Raw genomic sequence first — 15,792 nt, 5'->3', positions numbered from 1 at the left:
AAGTTGCTAAAGCGTGGAGGTTGGGCCCTGGTGTTAATGGCGCTAACATACATTAGGAGCATTTATTAACATATATTGGCAGATTCACCGTGGAGATTCAATAGGGCATTAAGGCCACTTCAGATCCTTATTGTAAACACTATATATACGCGCTAAGCACTTATTGTAAGAGAGAACTAATTCAGATTGAATACAATATAGAAGAAGATGAATATTCAATTCTAGCTATACTTCAGTATTGTTCCGTGTATTCTATTATGTTACTCAGTACATCTTGAATGAGCCCCCAACACTTTTAGTGATCCTAGTGTTCTCATGTGCTTTTGGGGCGGGTAGGATGGCATGATGGATTTCTTGGTGATACAACTTAACGATGGCTATCCTGCTCATAGAGTCTAGTCTTGTGTTTTTCTCCATCTGATGAGATCAATCCAGCCACACGATGCACACTCACTATCGTTATGCATAAGCCTCAAGGTCTCACAAGTAGCAACTTGCAAGTAATCCACACTGGCATAGGGGCTTGAACAATGTTAATTCCTGAGTGAAGGCTGCACACTGGTGAGTTGAGTGGTGAGTCGGTGACTATACTCTTAAAGGCTTGAGTCTTGAGACCAATCTGATCGATTTGCAAACAACAGTCGCACACTCACTAGCGTAAGGATTCAAGAGGAGCAACTTGCAAAGTAACTTGCAAGTTACTACATCTTTATAAAAGAAAATTGTATGTTTTTGTTTTTGTTGCCATGCTTATGTCTTCAATAGTATCTATCTTGCTGTAAAATTGTGGCCTATGCATTTATCTCGTTGTTACAAAAAGCTTTTGAATTGCAAGTTGGGTAAAAAAACATTTGAATTTCAGATTGTTATGGAGGAAGGCAATTCTAGTAAGATTACTACATGTAAGCTTGAAAGGCCTCCAAAAAAATGCCAAACAAAAAAACATTATTTGCTGCTTTTGGTATGCCTAGTAATGTGCCCAATCAAAGAGCCATAGACTTGAATGAGATCATTCAATATGATATCATTGACATTGAGGATGAACCTTTTTTAGAGACCGATGAGAAGAAAAAGCAGGAGACCAAAATAGTTTTCAGGACACATTGGAAGCTTCACCACACATGGGCTTATGCCATCAATGGCCCAGATAGGAAGTTGCAAATTAAATACAAGTAGTGCAGTGAGTTTGGAATGGATAACCCTTTTGGTAAGGGAGGCAACACAACAATCCAACAAGAGGCCCTTGACAAGCATGCAAACTCAAAGGCACACAAGCTGGCACAACAAAGGTGGGATATCAATAGTGGGGATGTTATGTCCATTCAAAGCATGCAGAACTTATGATTGATGCTGAGAAGCAAAGAATTGTGAGTGTCGTGTAGGTGATGTATCACATAGCAATCAAGGACATGCCATTAGACTCTTATAAGTCTCAATGTGATTTTTTATGCTATATGTGTACTCCTAATATTCCAATAAATGATGAATAATCAACATATACAAATAGGACTCCTTGAATGGAATTTCTTAAAGCTGCCAAGCAAGTCTATTGGGAAAGATTACGAAATTTCATTCTTAAAAGTCTTTTCTTCTTGGTTTTAGTTGATGATAGTATAGATTTGACTTTTGAAGAGCATATGATTGTATACATCACCTATTTAGAAGAGGAAGGAAATGGTCCTTGTGTTTGCAAGTTTGTCGCTCTTCTTCCATTGGCTGATGGAAAATCCCAAACAAAATTTGATCAATTTATGGAACTATTGGACATGATGGGCTTACCTCTTACACGATTAATTGGTTTTGCTTCGGATGGTGCATCTTGCATGAGGGGTGTAAACAATGGTGTGCTTACAAAACTATAAGAAAAAGTTCATGTCATAGGTGTCCATTGTGTTACACATCGGGAGATACTTGTGGTATCAAATGCATGTGATCATTTTGTAGAATTTGCTTTTATGGATGCTTTTGCCAACAAATTCATTCATGGATTGGGAGATCAACAAAGCATCACAAGGATCTTGATTCTTTGATGATGTCTTTTAGCGTTAAACCGCTAGAGGTGCTAAGAATCCATGAGATTCAGTGGCTATCAAGAGGACAGGTTATGGAGAGGTTGGTGAAGGTAATGCTTGCCTTGTGGAATGAGTTTAAAGTGCATGATGCAACTCTATATAAGCTGGCAATCACATTTCAAGTGTAATTTTTTCTTCAATTTTTTGGTGACCTCTTATTTGAAATGAATGAGTTGAATAAAAGGTTTCAAAGGGAAAATGTGTCATCAATCTCTTAGCAAAGAGATATTTAGGAGATCAATAATTTCGGTATGGCTCTAAGAACCAAGATTCTTTTTGAGAAATGCGTAGGATAATCTGATGGTATACAATAATGATGATGATGGATGTGTTCATAGCCATGCTTTGCATTTCTCTTTGCTGCTGCCAAACTCTACAAGTGGTGATTCACTAAGTGGATGTATTACTCTTGCAATGGAATTTGTTAGAGAGGTTATCAAAGGTATTGATGCCAAGTTTACTTGCCAAGTTTACTAATTTGCATCTTTTTAATATGGCAAAGCTTTTTTCACGTATTAGCTATGACAAGGATTGTAGTGTGTATGATCAAACAACTAAGGTATTTATGCATCTTTTTAATATGGCAAAGCTTTTTTCACGTATTAGCTATGACAAGGATTGTAGTGTGTATGATCAAACAACTAAGGTATTTATGGATCGATTATGCACAAAGTTTGGGATTGGAGAGAGAAAGTTAATAGATGCCTCTTAGTGTGAGTTTGAAGTAGATTTCTTTTGTTTAACATTGCAAAAGGTAAACCAAAGTCAAGGATTTTACAAAGCATGGGAACATTGCCATGGTCAAGATGAGTAGAGTCCTTTCCCAATTTGATGAAGCTTTAGCAAGTCTTACTTGTGATTCCAATGAGCACTACTGCATGTGAATGTGGGTTTTCAGAGCGAAGTTGGATTAAGGATGATGACAAGAGTAGTCTTACTTTGACTACCTTAGACACACTTATGCTCTTATCTTTGCCAGCACCACATGATTTGAGTGAGGTGGATTGGGAATGGATTTATGACACATGGACATCTATAAAGTTCCATAGAGCCCAACCTTTATCAACTTAGTTTTTGGTTTTGGGAGCCAAACTCTTGTATTACTTTTGGGGTAAGCTTTGAAGTTTGGAAGTTATGAGACATGACAAGTCATGTCAATTTTGTGATTTTGTGATAGCTACTTCTTTAATGTGAAAAGTAAACATGCTATCTTTTATTAGGTTGATTTTTTTCTTTATTCATTTACTCATTTACTATACATGTATATATGAAACTATTGCCAAAATTCAATACGATTTAACTCTGCTTTTCTACATAACTAGCTTTTTTCAAGCTCAACAAGTCCATTGATTGTAAACTTTGATATTTATACAAATGGCTAGTGGATCTAAGAACTTTAAAGGAAAGAGAACTATAAAGGTAGAAACAATCACACTTATGTTGAATTAAACTTTTCTTTTATAGCAAAAGTAACGTTGTCTTTATTTTGTTCAATAAAAGCTTGCTTTTTTACATTGTTTGAGTCACGGAGGCATTGTATGAGCTACTTCAATATTTGCTCGAGTTATCATGCACTATGGATAGACAAGGTGGTGGTTTATGTTGAGCTTTGTTCCATCATCTCCAAACACTTCACAAAATTATCATCAAAAGGTACTTCATAATCTTTGGCCTCTTTCATGCTTGTAGTTTATCATAAGTTATCTTTGTAACTTATTGAGTGTTGTTTTGCACTAAATTGCTATTAGCCTTTTGAGATTTTGTGCATTGTGAGAAATATTGTGAGAAATATGTGACAATATAAATATTGATATTGTGCAACATTGTGTGTTCTAATTTTTCCTTTCTATGAATGAGCCACTTACATTTATCACATTGTTTTTCTTTCAAAGGGGTTTTGATTCATTGTTTTTTTCTAATGAAGTATATATAATGGAATGCTTTGCTACAAAATGGGCAATATTTTTTAGTGTGAGAAGATAATTAAGTATATGGTGAAAAGAAGGCTGACTTGGATAAAAGAGTTAGCTATGAAGCCTAAGAAAAAATTAAGATTGCATTCCGAAGGCTAGGATTAAGAAGTGGTTTCATGCTTGTGGGTGACCAAGAGGACGTGGGCATATACTTGTATATTTTGAATTGAAGTAAAGAAGTCAAGAAAAAAATATGATATTTATTGCTTGCATAGCTTATTGATGTGGCAATAGGAGGTTGAAATCTTGGTATATGGAAGTAACTTTTATTTTTCAAATAAAAAAAGAGTGCAACTGCTAGTAATTTTCAAGCTCATAAAAGAGGGATCCTTCGATACATAAATGGCCAAGCACACTTGTTTGGGACAACTTATATTCACAATTACTATACTCGTTACGTTGATTTGTTATGCTATTGTTTTTCTTCATGTGTCAACACTATGGATGCGCTTTTAATTGTAACTTTTGCCTACAAAGGACTAGATACACATGGCCATGAATGATGGATGCAATGTCACTTAAGAAACAAAAACATAACAAAAGGTGTGCTTTCCCATAGACATCAATCTCAAGACTTAATCCTATTGATGGACACTTACCACCTAATTTTCTCACTAAGAAGCTTAACCCTCAACAACACCTATTGCATATGCTTTTAATACTAACACGCAAGAGAGGAGCAATGTTCATTATATCAGCTTTTAGATGGATAATGTCAAACACTTAGAAAACCCTCCATTAGTTTGAAAGAAAATTTCTATGATAAAAATTGGCACACTATGTATCATGATTTGACCTCATTACCACATTGAGACTTCTTTACAAGCACAAAAAATAAGATTGGTTCATTCCTATCTATCACATGAAGCCATCTTGGTACATTCATAGCCTTCAAAACATACTTAAACTGAACTCGTGATTTATTCTAACAATTAAAAGTGCTTTATCATCCAATTAGGAATTGATGCAACACAAGCACTCACAATATACTAATCATATTAAAGCTAAAAGTTTTTCTGGTGTGACCTCATTCAAGCATCAAGGGTATGATTCAAGCTTCTAATGCAAATCTCCATGTGTTGAGAAGCATTTCGCATTTTTGCTGATAATGCTTTTTAAACATGATTTGTGTGTAAGCATGAAATTGTATGTGACACAATGTACCACATCATCTAATGCCTAACAAAGCTTTGAATATTTGAGTTTGATTTGTAAGTTCACTCTTTTTGGTGCTATATTCAAGAGAATGTTTGACCCTTCAACATTTTGACCTTTAGTGTTTGACCGCTGACCAATGTTGGCAAGGTCAAAACGAAAAGCTTACAATGCCTGCAACATCATACAACACATACTGTTTACTGAAACCACAACGTTGTGTTCACCAAATCGGTTTAAACCATGAGTTTATAATGCATATAAAACATATAAAACATAGAATTTGCTGAAACGCTGCTGCTTTCCATGTACTGCTGTTGCTTCAGAAATTAAGCTGTGCATCAGTTGCTGGCCTTGTTCTTTGCAGATAAAATGCCACCCCCATATTACAAATTCTGCTCCATGTGGTGCGTCATGGGGCTAATCACCAGGTGAACATGCAAGTTTGCACATCTTTCATTTTCCACTATTTTATACTCACAAAACTCCTTGGTTCCTACATTCCTTGGTGTTTGATCAATGCTCACCCACACACATTGTCAACATGCATCGAGGTGATGAGCGCACAACTGCAGTCAACACCCATTTGTGTATGATGAAGATATCCTCTGGATTTTTAAAGATTTCTTTCTTTCAGCAATTTTAGGGCCAAGAAAAGAAAGCAATCTTCTCCACAGTCAACGATTCCCCAACACGTTTGATGGGTTTTCAAGTGGAGAAGCCAATGCTTTATGATGCAATCACTTAAGATTCTCTCTGGTGACCTATGCATGACCGACCATCCTCATCAATTGCATGAGGAAAAAACGTTTGATGGGTTTTCAAGTGGAGACACCAATGCTTTATGATGCCATCACTCTGTGGACCTATGCATGACCATTCCATCAATTGCACGAGGAAAAAACCCTGCTTCCTTTGAGTAGTAAGAGACTTCTAGATGTGGAGAGTTCTGGGTTGAGCTAGCTGAATAGCTTTTGATCAGCATATGGAAGAGCACCGTCTTAAGTGTCTGGGAGAATAATTGTCTAGAGTAGGATAGCGGTCTAAATTGAGTTATCTTTGCTGACTGCCTGAATCAAACCAAATTAGTAAACAAAAACTTGTCCAAATCAGAAGTCCAAATAATTGACGAAAAAGCAAACAAACTGCGCTTATGTAGACTTCCGGCACACGGCAATGAAATGCTGAACAAAACTGCCCATGTCATAACTAGAAAACAGACTCTTGGTGTGCAACGATACAAACTATGGACCTCAAAAACAAGTAACATACCTGAACCAAATGGAATTTACAAGTCAGTAACCTGCTGAGATTACGAACTCTGCAACTCTATAACTAATCCTGATCTTGCGATGTATACAAGTTGATGCTAATAAAGTTTCAAAACCGTGGCAATACACTCATATTGAACCACAAGCTAATCAAAAACACAGCCAGCTTATTCATCTCAGATTTCACACTGGTTACACAAACAGTGTTAATCAGCACTCCAGTGTTCATTTTAAGTCCTCTCTCTCTTGGCAAGAGCCTCAGCATGATATTCACCTGTTGCAACAGTGTATGCAGGGCCAACCTGCATGAACAGCTCATAAACCAACAATGTATGTGTAATCCTGCACAGCTTGGTGAATCAGTAGAGTTTACTTACTTGGCATTCCTTCAAAGTAACACGCTCTTGAAGGTGTGCATTGCTGCAGACAACTGAGCCTTGAACTTGGCAACCATCCTCCAAAGTGACATGATTCATGACTACTGAGTTCATGATCTGAATGTATTTTTAAACAATGCCACAAAGAAGTAACTGTCCAGGCGCCCAGGAAAAAATACACAAAACAAATGGAAGAAAATCCCATACCTTAACACCTGATCCTATTCGGCAGTGGCAACCGACAACAGAGAGCTTAATGCTACACTTATCACCCATTTGTGAACCCTCGCCCAGCATACAGTGCGGCCCAACCTGTAGTTTTTATTCTGCATATTAGTGACACACCATGAGATTGTGTACCAGAAAACAGCAGACACGACGTCTTCCATGTCCACATTACCATTGATTTGTAACCGAATTGAGCTGTAGGATGAATCACATTGTTGTGCCTGGAAACCTCATATCCAGTTAAGTGTATAGCTCTCTCTCCTGCGACCTGATGGGCCAAAGCACATAAACAAGTCAGGTGTATAGCTCTCTTTCATGGGTCAACAGGTCAGCACACCAGCAAAGTAGCATACATCATGATTGACGTCATTGAAAGCCTGGATAGAGTTGACACGTGCACAATATCTGTCCTTGCTTGCAACATAAGCGCAGCACTGGAGTTGGTTCGACAATGCTCCTACATTGCTTTGAAGCAGAAAAGGTTGCTGCAATGATAAGGCAACATTGGGTAGAAATTGAAGCAGCTGATTTGACATGCTTTTTTCTGGTGCTTGCAAACCTTCCCCACCATCCTCCATCTGTGTTTCACCTACTGAAGCCGATTTGAGCCTCTCCAACAACAATTAGGAAGTTAGCAAGCCATAATTTCCAAAAGTGTGTATCACAAGAAACACAAGATCTCTTCAAAGCTTACCAGTTGTGACCTTAGAAGGTATGGTACCAACTCTTCCTTGATACTGTGGATTCCTGGATGTCGGTCCAGAACTTCCTGCACGATGGCTCTGGGCACTCCAATAATTCAGATAAGATTGTGAGAGTTGAGTTCCTAATATTGACCGAACCAACCTAAGGACTGTAAAACAGCTTACAGTCGCTTACAAACCTTTTGAAGGCATAGAGGTGGGCATCAACCAGATTAGTGTGCAACTCCAACTGTGAGAGAATCAATAAAATACTATAATTATTTCTTGATCCCTTGAAAGCCACAAAATGCCCAATATCATTTAAAACTATACAGTAGAGTAGATATCCCCACCCGGCCACAGGAACGAAGGATTGACCTTTGGATTCGCAATTCCTTCTCAGCCTGGGAAGCTAACAACAACGCACAGATCAGCGAATGGCCCCTACTATGCAGAGAAAATGAAGATACATACAGATACAATAATCATCCTCTCAAGAGGCCATGTAGATTCCAGTAAACTAAAAGTAACCACTAAACTAGAGACGATAGTTCCAAAGTAAGTGTTTGTCCCTGATCTCCCCTGCTGAACTACCCAATTATTTGCATCATGTCCAAAGTGCCGTTGCATGGCATTGTCTCAAAATAATACCTTCATTAATTCCAACATCAATGTCCCATTTCAACTCTTCCACCTGACTCTCTGAAGTGCATGCAAGTAGTTTCAAAATCCATTAATTTGCCACCAAATCCCCATCAAAACTCCAATACTTGGAGGCTGCTTACCCCGATAAATGGAGATAGCTCCCACCCATTAGTATCCTTAAGGTGCCTTTTCACTAGCTCATTGATTAATAACCCTTTTAAACATAAGTGTCGCACGGTCACAAGCTGGAGCTCTCCACCGCTAGCAAGTGCATAGCCCCCCTCTTGTGCAACACCCTTATATCATGACCGTTGGATTATTTACCACGTGTCATTGCATGATTTAATCTTGGGCTAGTTAGGATAAGCCCTAACTTTTGATATAACTAGGTTGCTTCATCGCATGATTTAATCTTGGGCTAGTTAGGATAAGCCCTAACTTTTGATATAACTAGGTTGCAATAGAACTGAGAGATTGAGCCCCTTGTAGATACCCTGCTCGCAAAGGAGTTTGAAAACAAATGGAGAACTGTAATTTTCTCTCTCCCACTCATGTGCTTCTGTACCATCTATACTCGTACTGTACGCAGCCCTCCTCTGCTCGGTGTCCAGACTGCCAGCACGACCTGCGTTTGCTAGCTGCCCATTGCTCGTGCTGCACCTTGTGCCCTGTGCTATGTTGGTGTGCTGCTCAGTGTCCAGACTGCCTGCACGACCTGCGCTTGCTCACTGCCCACTGCTCGCGCTGCACCTTGTGCCCTGCATGCTATGTTGGTACACGGTCGTGGCCCTGCTGCGGGCTTGCACAGCCTGATGGGCTGCACCTATGTCTGCTGACCTGTGCAGATGGGCCAGCTTTACCTTAACCACCCATATGGCTAGCCCATGCGCAAGCCGTCTCGCACCGCCAAAAGAAGCCAAGCCTGCCCCCATTCTTGGCTGCCCCCCCTTGGCTGGCTCTGGACTGGCTCAGCTGGCCTGCATAGCCAACCCCTTATAGGTTGGCCTTGGGCCATAGCCCTAGCCACCCCTGCCTACCTCATGGCGACTCTACCCCCTTCATGTGCTTCAAGCTATCATCCGCCCCTTCTCCTTGTGTGACGCAGCCACAAAGCTCTTAGCCAATCTAGTCCTCATCCTGCTAGCACCCTTAGCCCACGTGTGAACCCTCCAAATCCCCACACCCCAACTAAGCCATAATCCTAACTTGGGTTAGTCCACATCCCTAGCCCTAACCCTAGGCCTATCGGGACGTAACAGGTACTATGTTGCGGATGGGATTCCTAGCCTTCTGGATTTGGGGGGGCTGGGTTCATGAAAAAGAAAAACCTTTATACTTTGTCCTCAACAGCACGTCAACATCCCCCTCATTTTGTCACTCAGCTTCCATTCCATCCGGCCTAGCAAAAGATTCCACCCCATAACTCAGCAAAACATTGGCAAATCTTCCAACCCTTCTATTTAGTAGAGGTCATTAGAAACAACCAGATTGCTTTGTTTCCAGCCTGATAATGCACTTAGAGCTCAATGAGGTTCCTGTTTACAGAAATTAAGCCTTCTTTTACATTGTATGTTCCAAATTTGTATAGCAAGGGAATGAAATGATAATTCTATGGCAATAGGTACAACTGCCTATAGCATAAGGGAAGCATACACAGACGCATACCTGATGCTATGAATCTAAGAAACTGATGAGAAGGGTCAAGACCAATGACTTCACTAGGACTTTGCTGCTTAGCTTTCTCTTTTCCCCCTGCCCCTGAGCTTCCATCAGACACACCAGCTGCTGGACGTGCACACAAGAGTGCTGTCATTGATGCTCTTTTCCTACAATGCATGGCCGCGACTGCACCAAGTGGGACATCGCAAACCAGATCCCCACTGACAACCTGCAGGCACAATGATTAACAAATCCAGGAGAAAAAAAGCAGCTCAGAAACTAGAGGCTTCAGTTACTGGCCACACTTCAACTTTGAGGAGTAGGAGAAATCCAGCATACAAGAATGTGATCTGCAGTAAGACGACGGGCAACTGCTCTCAAGGCATCTGCCGTACCCACATCCTCTGCCACAGCTACAACCTGCAGTGAAGAAGGGCAAACATTAGCAAGTCTTCGTATTTTTCCTCCACTCTAGCCATGTTCCACTCTTCCAAGTTTTCACGAAGAGTATTCACCTCTACAAGTAGACGATCATCATAGGCTCCTGAAATCCAACCACCAACCTGGATTGCAGCATCTGCACCAGCCACTACCTGCACCACAAGCCTTCATACATGAAAACCTCTACAACTTATAACTGTAATCTAATGGGTCTCTTTTTTCACCGTCTTATGCAAGTGCACTTCAAAACCCTTGGCATGATAATGGAACAAGTACGCTACTCATAAGAATGATAAGATTGAGTGTGCTTCAAAATCTTAGGCATGAATGGGTTTGAAACCCAGACTTAAATGAGCTTCTGGACACTAGGGATGACTTCAAAGCTCTAGGCATGACACTACATGTAAAGCGTGACACATGGCTCTAATGTGCTAATTAGCTTTAGCTATGGCAAAGGCTTCTTGAGTGTGCTTACAAGATGTGTTCACAACCATGGCTAAAGGATGCATTGCAACCCTAATCACAACAATGAATTAAGTGGGCTTAGCAACTAATTACAACAATGGATCCGAGCAAGTGTGCTCAAAAAAACGCTAATCACAACAAGATTATGTATACTTACGAATCAATAACACAGGAATGACTTGAGCCTGCATTGTTACCCTAATATAAACCCTGATCACAAAAATGCCTTATGCATGTTTAAAAACCCCGATCACAAAAATGGTTTAAAACCCCTGACCACAACAATGGCTTAAATCTACATTGTTACTCTAATCACAAAAGTGCTTATGCTAAAAAATCCTAATCATAACAGTGGCTTGTGCGTGCTTAAAAACCCTAATCACAGAGTTAGCCTATATGAGAATAGAAACCCTAGGATGAGAGCTAGGGAAAAACTCAGAAGCAGAAGATCAAAACAGGGCACTTACTACGATGAGATTTTTTAGATTGCTCGCTTCAAGGAGCTCCAGCACGTAGGAGAGCACAGGCAGATTCCCAACTGGGAGCAAAGCCTTTGGAACGTCCTGCAGAGACACAGAGAAACCACAACCCATCCTTATCACAAGCGTTTCATTGATCTCTGAGCAGCAAGCCAACTGTAGCAATGGGCACCTTCGAAACAAGAGGGAAGAGCTTCTTGGACGATCCCCCAGCCAGCACCACCACTTGGAAGTTCATGGGCTGACCCATGATAACGATGGAAAGCAGGAATCCCTCGCCCTTCCACCTCTCTTAACACCAACTGTGGTTTAACACCAACTGTGGTTTAAGATTAACCACAATGACTTAATTAAATTAATGTTATCAACTGTTTAAGATTAAGCACATTTAATGTTATATTATGATGATGTAGTAATTAACTTGAATATACATGAATTTATTATCAAGTGTTTGTGCCTTCACAAGTCTGGTGTGTGAAGGAGACTAGTGTGCTTGACAAAAATTAAAGTGAAGTTAACCTTTCCCAAACTATCAAAACAGACAACCACTATGCAACCTTTTCTTGGTGATTCGCTGCTGATACAATCTCTCAAAGTTGAAAACCCCAAGGAAAATTTTGACACGTGCATAGAGACGTAGGAGAAAGAGAGAGAAGGAGAAGAGAGCGAGAACGGGAAAAAGGGGGGGGGGGTCAACACATCGCAAGATGGGGTAAAGTCCCCCTTCTGCAAAGGAAAATGTTTGTTACATTGCATGGCTAGATCATACATAGAGATGATAGAACCACAAAAATAAATCTATTAGAACAATCCAAAGCTTATTTACTCTTAAACATGCTCAAATGCCATGTATAGAGATGTTGTTTTGTAGGGGATCACTGTCGCCTCACTAAAATAATATAGCGTACATCTTTCATTGATAGTGTATGACTTCACACTCCCTACATCACAAAAAAACAAAGAGATGTAAGCCTTCAAACAACGGCATAAAAAAGGGATCAATATCCAAATTGGATAATTATATATAACAACAATGTGTCAACCTTTGGATACATAACATACATGCAAAGACAAAATATAACATGCATGCAAAAGATAAAACAAGGCATGATACACAATAGTATGCATACATCATAGTACATGGACATTCATCAAACCAAGCAAGATTCACACATTATATACAAACTGAGATCAAAAGGAGCAATCGAGTAAGATACATGGTATAATAGAGATCACATAATAAACAATGCAAGTAAACATACATATTTTATATATGCATGGTGTACACACACAATGCATACACAACAAACATATAAATGGAAGTACATGTAGATGCATTGTAGCATATATGGCAACGATGCACAATCTATAGAGAAACTAAAGGGATAGGGTAGAGTCTGCCTTATAGCTGTCGAGAAGATGATGCTTCTGATCATTGAATATAGAAGATGCTTCATGCATATCAACATATTAACCACCATCAAACATTAATGAAGTGAATCATTTCGATCATGCCAAAAATGCTTATTTTGTGCATGTGTGTGAGTCTTTTTTATATATATAGAAGAAGACCATACATAACATATGGTGGGAGGGAACGTGCCTCCATGAATTTTGCAGGAATCTGACTCTGACTCTCTGGATGTTATGAATGAATCTAACTCTAACTCTAAGAGTGGAATTATGCTTCATATACAATTGTTATCATGCACTTGACAAAAATAGTGTGAATTATTAAATGTACGATCTACAATAAGAAGTAAGGATTTTTATTGAGGCTTACATCTGAAGGTGTGATGAACTACAATTCCTTATTCCTCCTAGAGAGTTAGGGGAATTTTATTTTAATTCATGCCTTAGCTACCTACATAGCACACATGGGAAGTTACATATTAATTTGGGCAAGCATGATGATGAATAAGATATTAAATGTAAGGTTATAGCATACATGGGAAGTTAAATATTAGTTTATACCAATTTGGGTAAACATTATGAATGAGATATTAAATGTAAGGTTATAGGCTACAGCTTTCTTGATTACATAGGGATTTTTACTGAGGCTTACATCTGAAGGTGTGATGAACTACATTTCCGTATTCCTCCTAGAGATTTGGAGGCATTTTATTTAATTCATGCCTACCTACCTACATAGCATACATGGGAAGTTACGTATCAATTTGTGCAAGTATGATGATGAATAAGATAGTGAATGTAAGGTTATAGCATACATGGGAAGTTACGTATCAATTTGGGCAAGTATAATGATGAATAAGAGAGTGAATTTAAGGTTATAGCATACATGGGAAATTACATATCATCCCATATCAGTTTGGTCAAGCATTCTGACTGAGATATTGAATGTAAGGTTATAGGCTTTAGCTTGGTTGATCTACACATTTCCAAACTTTATCTTGCAATGCAAGCATTAATTGAATACCTTCCCTATTTTTGCACTTGGATTTGATTGATCCTAACAAGAGAGTAATAATCACACAAAGCTTTCTTCAAATTTCAGATTTGGACTTCATGAATGATTATGACCTAATAATGGAGATACTCTCCCTTATCTTCATTCACAATAGCATAGGAAATTAACATTGAATAATGAAAATATTTGCTTGTACCTTCTTTAGCTAATTTCATGTAGTGATTTATATAAATTTCTTTGATTTTAGGTAAAGAGTTGATTGGTTCGAATAAATCTTAGAGGAAATGGCATATGTTGGGTTATAGTCATGTGTGCAAGGGTGTACATTTTGCTCCATATCCTTCTTCAACTTTAGTTGCATTTTGTAAATGCAAATTCTTAGACTCCATTTGCTAAATGTGTAAGCTTTCTTGCTTGTTTTTCATTTGCATTAATCTCATTTTGTGTATGAACGAGCCCCTTGATTTTGTGTATGAACGAGCCCCTTGATTTTAAGGAATGGAATTAGGATTTTGATAGGTACTTCCCTTTACGCTTCTTTTTTGAAGGAGCTTTTTATTCCCCTCCCATGATTACATCTAGAGCAAGTTACACGTCAAGGTGCTAATGATAAGTGTGTGGTTAATTTGGTTGGCCATCCTTTGTAGCCATCAAATATTATAGAGTGAGTATATCTCCTTTGATTGTTTCATTAAGAGTACAAGGCTTCTCTTAATTTTTTTTTTACCTTCCACTACTTTTGCAACCTTCTCTTAATTTTTCACCTTCCACTATTTTTTTTGAAGTGCATCTTGGTTTCTATGTCTAGCTTCTACAAAGCCTATGGGGTAGCATAAGGAATTTCTCTAGAGTTGAGAAACAAAGTAAACCCACATCTTTTACATGATGTCTATACATTAAAAGTTTTAATTTTTACCCTCAATCTGAACCTATGTCTTTTTCACACCTTCAATGTGTGAAAATATTTTCTTCTTGTTGCTATTCTCGAGGGATCAGTGAAAAATATGTAAGATAGCATGTGAGTTCAACATAAGCCATTTTAATCTCATGTAGAGTTATAGAAAATATATGAACATAAAGAGTTTTTCAATTCAAAAAGCAAATATAATTAATAAAATTTTATAGAAGGGGTGTATTTTGATTATAAAAATCCATAGATAAGGGGTTTTTTAATTACCCCTTAAGTGCATGTGCAACACACATGGTTTTTCCATAGTGACTTCCCTATCTTAATATTAATTTAGCTCATGCTTATATTACTTCTTGGTGTGAATGTTGTAATTCTCACATAAGAGTGAAAAATCACTAATGGAAATACTAGACATGACACGCAAAAAAACGTTATATGTTAATACAAATTTTTGCCCACACTGCAATAATCAAAACATTACTTGAGCACATGCTAAACTTTAACATATGATCATGTCCCACTCCCCATCCTCCCCTTTTCTTTACATGGTAATATGAGCTCAATAACTTTCATGTGGTGAAAGATGCACTTTACCATATAGGAATAATAGAATAGTCATACAAAAATAAAAAAATCATAGAAAAGTCATATAAAAATTAAGCACATGTTTGAATTCAACACATGGTAATGTTTCCACCATATTGGAATCATAGAAAATTCGTACAAAAAATTAATTCAACCCATGGTAAGGTTTCCATCATTTTTCCCCATGTTACAAAAGCCATTTTTTGCAACCTAATCATTAGTGGGGTGACTAAGAGGACGATTGGTTCCACCCTATTTTTAGCAATGCATCCTATGAATACCCCTGTAAAGCAATGCATCTATGAGTGCCCTTGGGAATTTTAGGCCAATCTACTCTTTTTTGGGTGGATTTAACCTTAAATGGTTGTACCCATCTCATATTACAAACATAAAGAAAATACAACAATTTTGGTGGGGCCCT

The 15,792-nt window shown here is 38.5% G+C and overlaps 1 protein-coding gene across 5 annotated transcripts; it reads right to left on the bottom strand.

Annotated features, from left to right (window-relative positions):
- Positions 1–5,253: 5,253 nt before the first annotated feature.
- Positions 5,254–11,762, bottom strand: LOC147614667 (uncharacterized). 5 transcript variants are annotated; one of them, XR_015262946.1, is made up of 14 exons: positions 11,621–11,762; positions 11,437–11,532; positions 10,579–10,656; positions 10,403–10,483; positions 10,070–10,292; positions 8,113–8,171; positions 7,960–8,009; positions 7,771–7,858; positions 7,430–7,687; positions 7,249–7,344; positions 7,056–7,160; positions 6,849–6,965; positions 6,473–6,773; positions 5,254–6,270 (listed from the first exon to the last, which is right to left on the bottom strand). XR_015262946.1 is itself a non-coding variant. In XM_086779946.1 (13 exons), exons 1-13 carry the CDS (start codon positions 11,696–11,698, stop codon positions 6,702–6,704), a joined length of 1,401 nt encoding a protein of 466 aa, XP_086636072.1. In that variant the 5' UTR covers positions 11,699–11,762; the 3' UTR covers positions 5,254–6,701. The 5 variants fall into 5 exon arrangements, 2 of the variants coding, with proteins under 2 accessions (XP_086636072.1, XP_086636071.1); XR_015262945.1 differs by having other exon boundaries at positions 5,421–6,270; positions 6,473–6,745; XM_086779946.1 differs by having other exon boundaries at positions 5,254–6,773.
- Positions 11,763–15,792: the final 4,030 nt, after the last annotated feature.

The sequence above is a fragment of the Cibotium barometz genome, chromosome 41 (genome assembly GCF_041138505.1).
Source record: "Cibotium barometz isolate CiBa-2024 chromosome 41, ASM4113850v1, whole genome shotgun sequence".
NCBI lineage: Eukaryota > Viridiplantae > Streptophyta > Polypodiopsida > Cyatheales > Cibotiaceae > Cibotium > Cibotium barometz.
This window is presented reverse-complemented; position numbering and strand designations above follow the sequence as displayed.

Bases quoted from the DNA above. Each gene is read 5' to 3' on its own strand.
- LOC147614667 (XM_086779945.1), bottom strand. From the start codon at position 11,698: ATGGGTCAGCCCATGAACTTCCAAGTGGTGGTGCTGGCTGGGGGATCG. The intron at 8,010-8,112 runs GTGGGGATATCT...ATTCTCTCACAG, and splicing joins TCCTTCGTTCCTGTGGCCGG to TTGGAGTTGCACACTAATCT. The intron at 6,966-7,055 runs GTATGGGATTTT...AAATACATTCAG, and splicing joins GAATAGGATCAGGTGTTAAG to ATCATGAACTCAGTAGTCAT.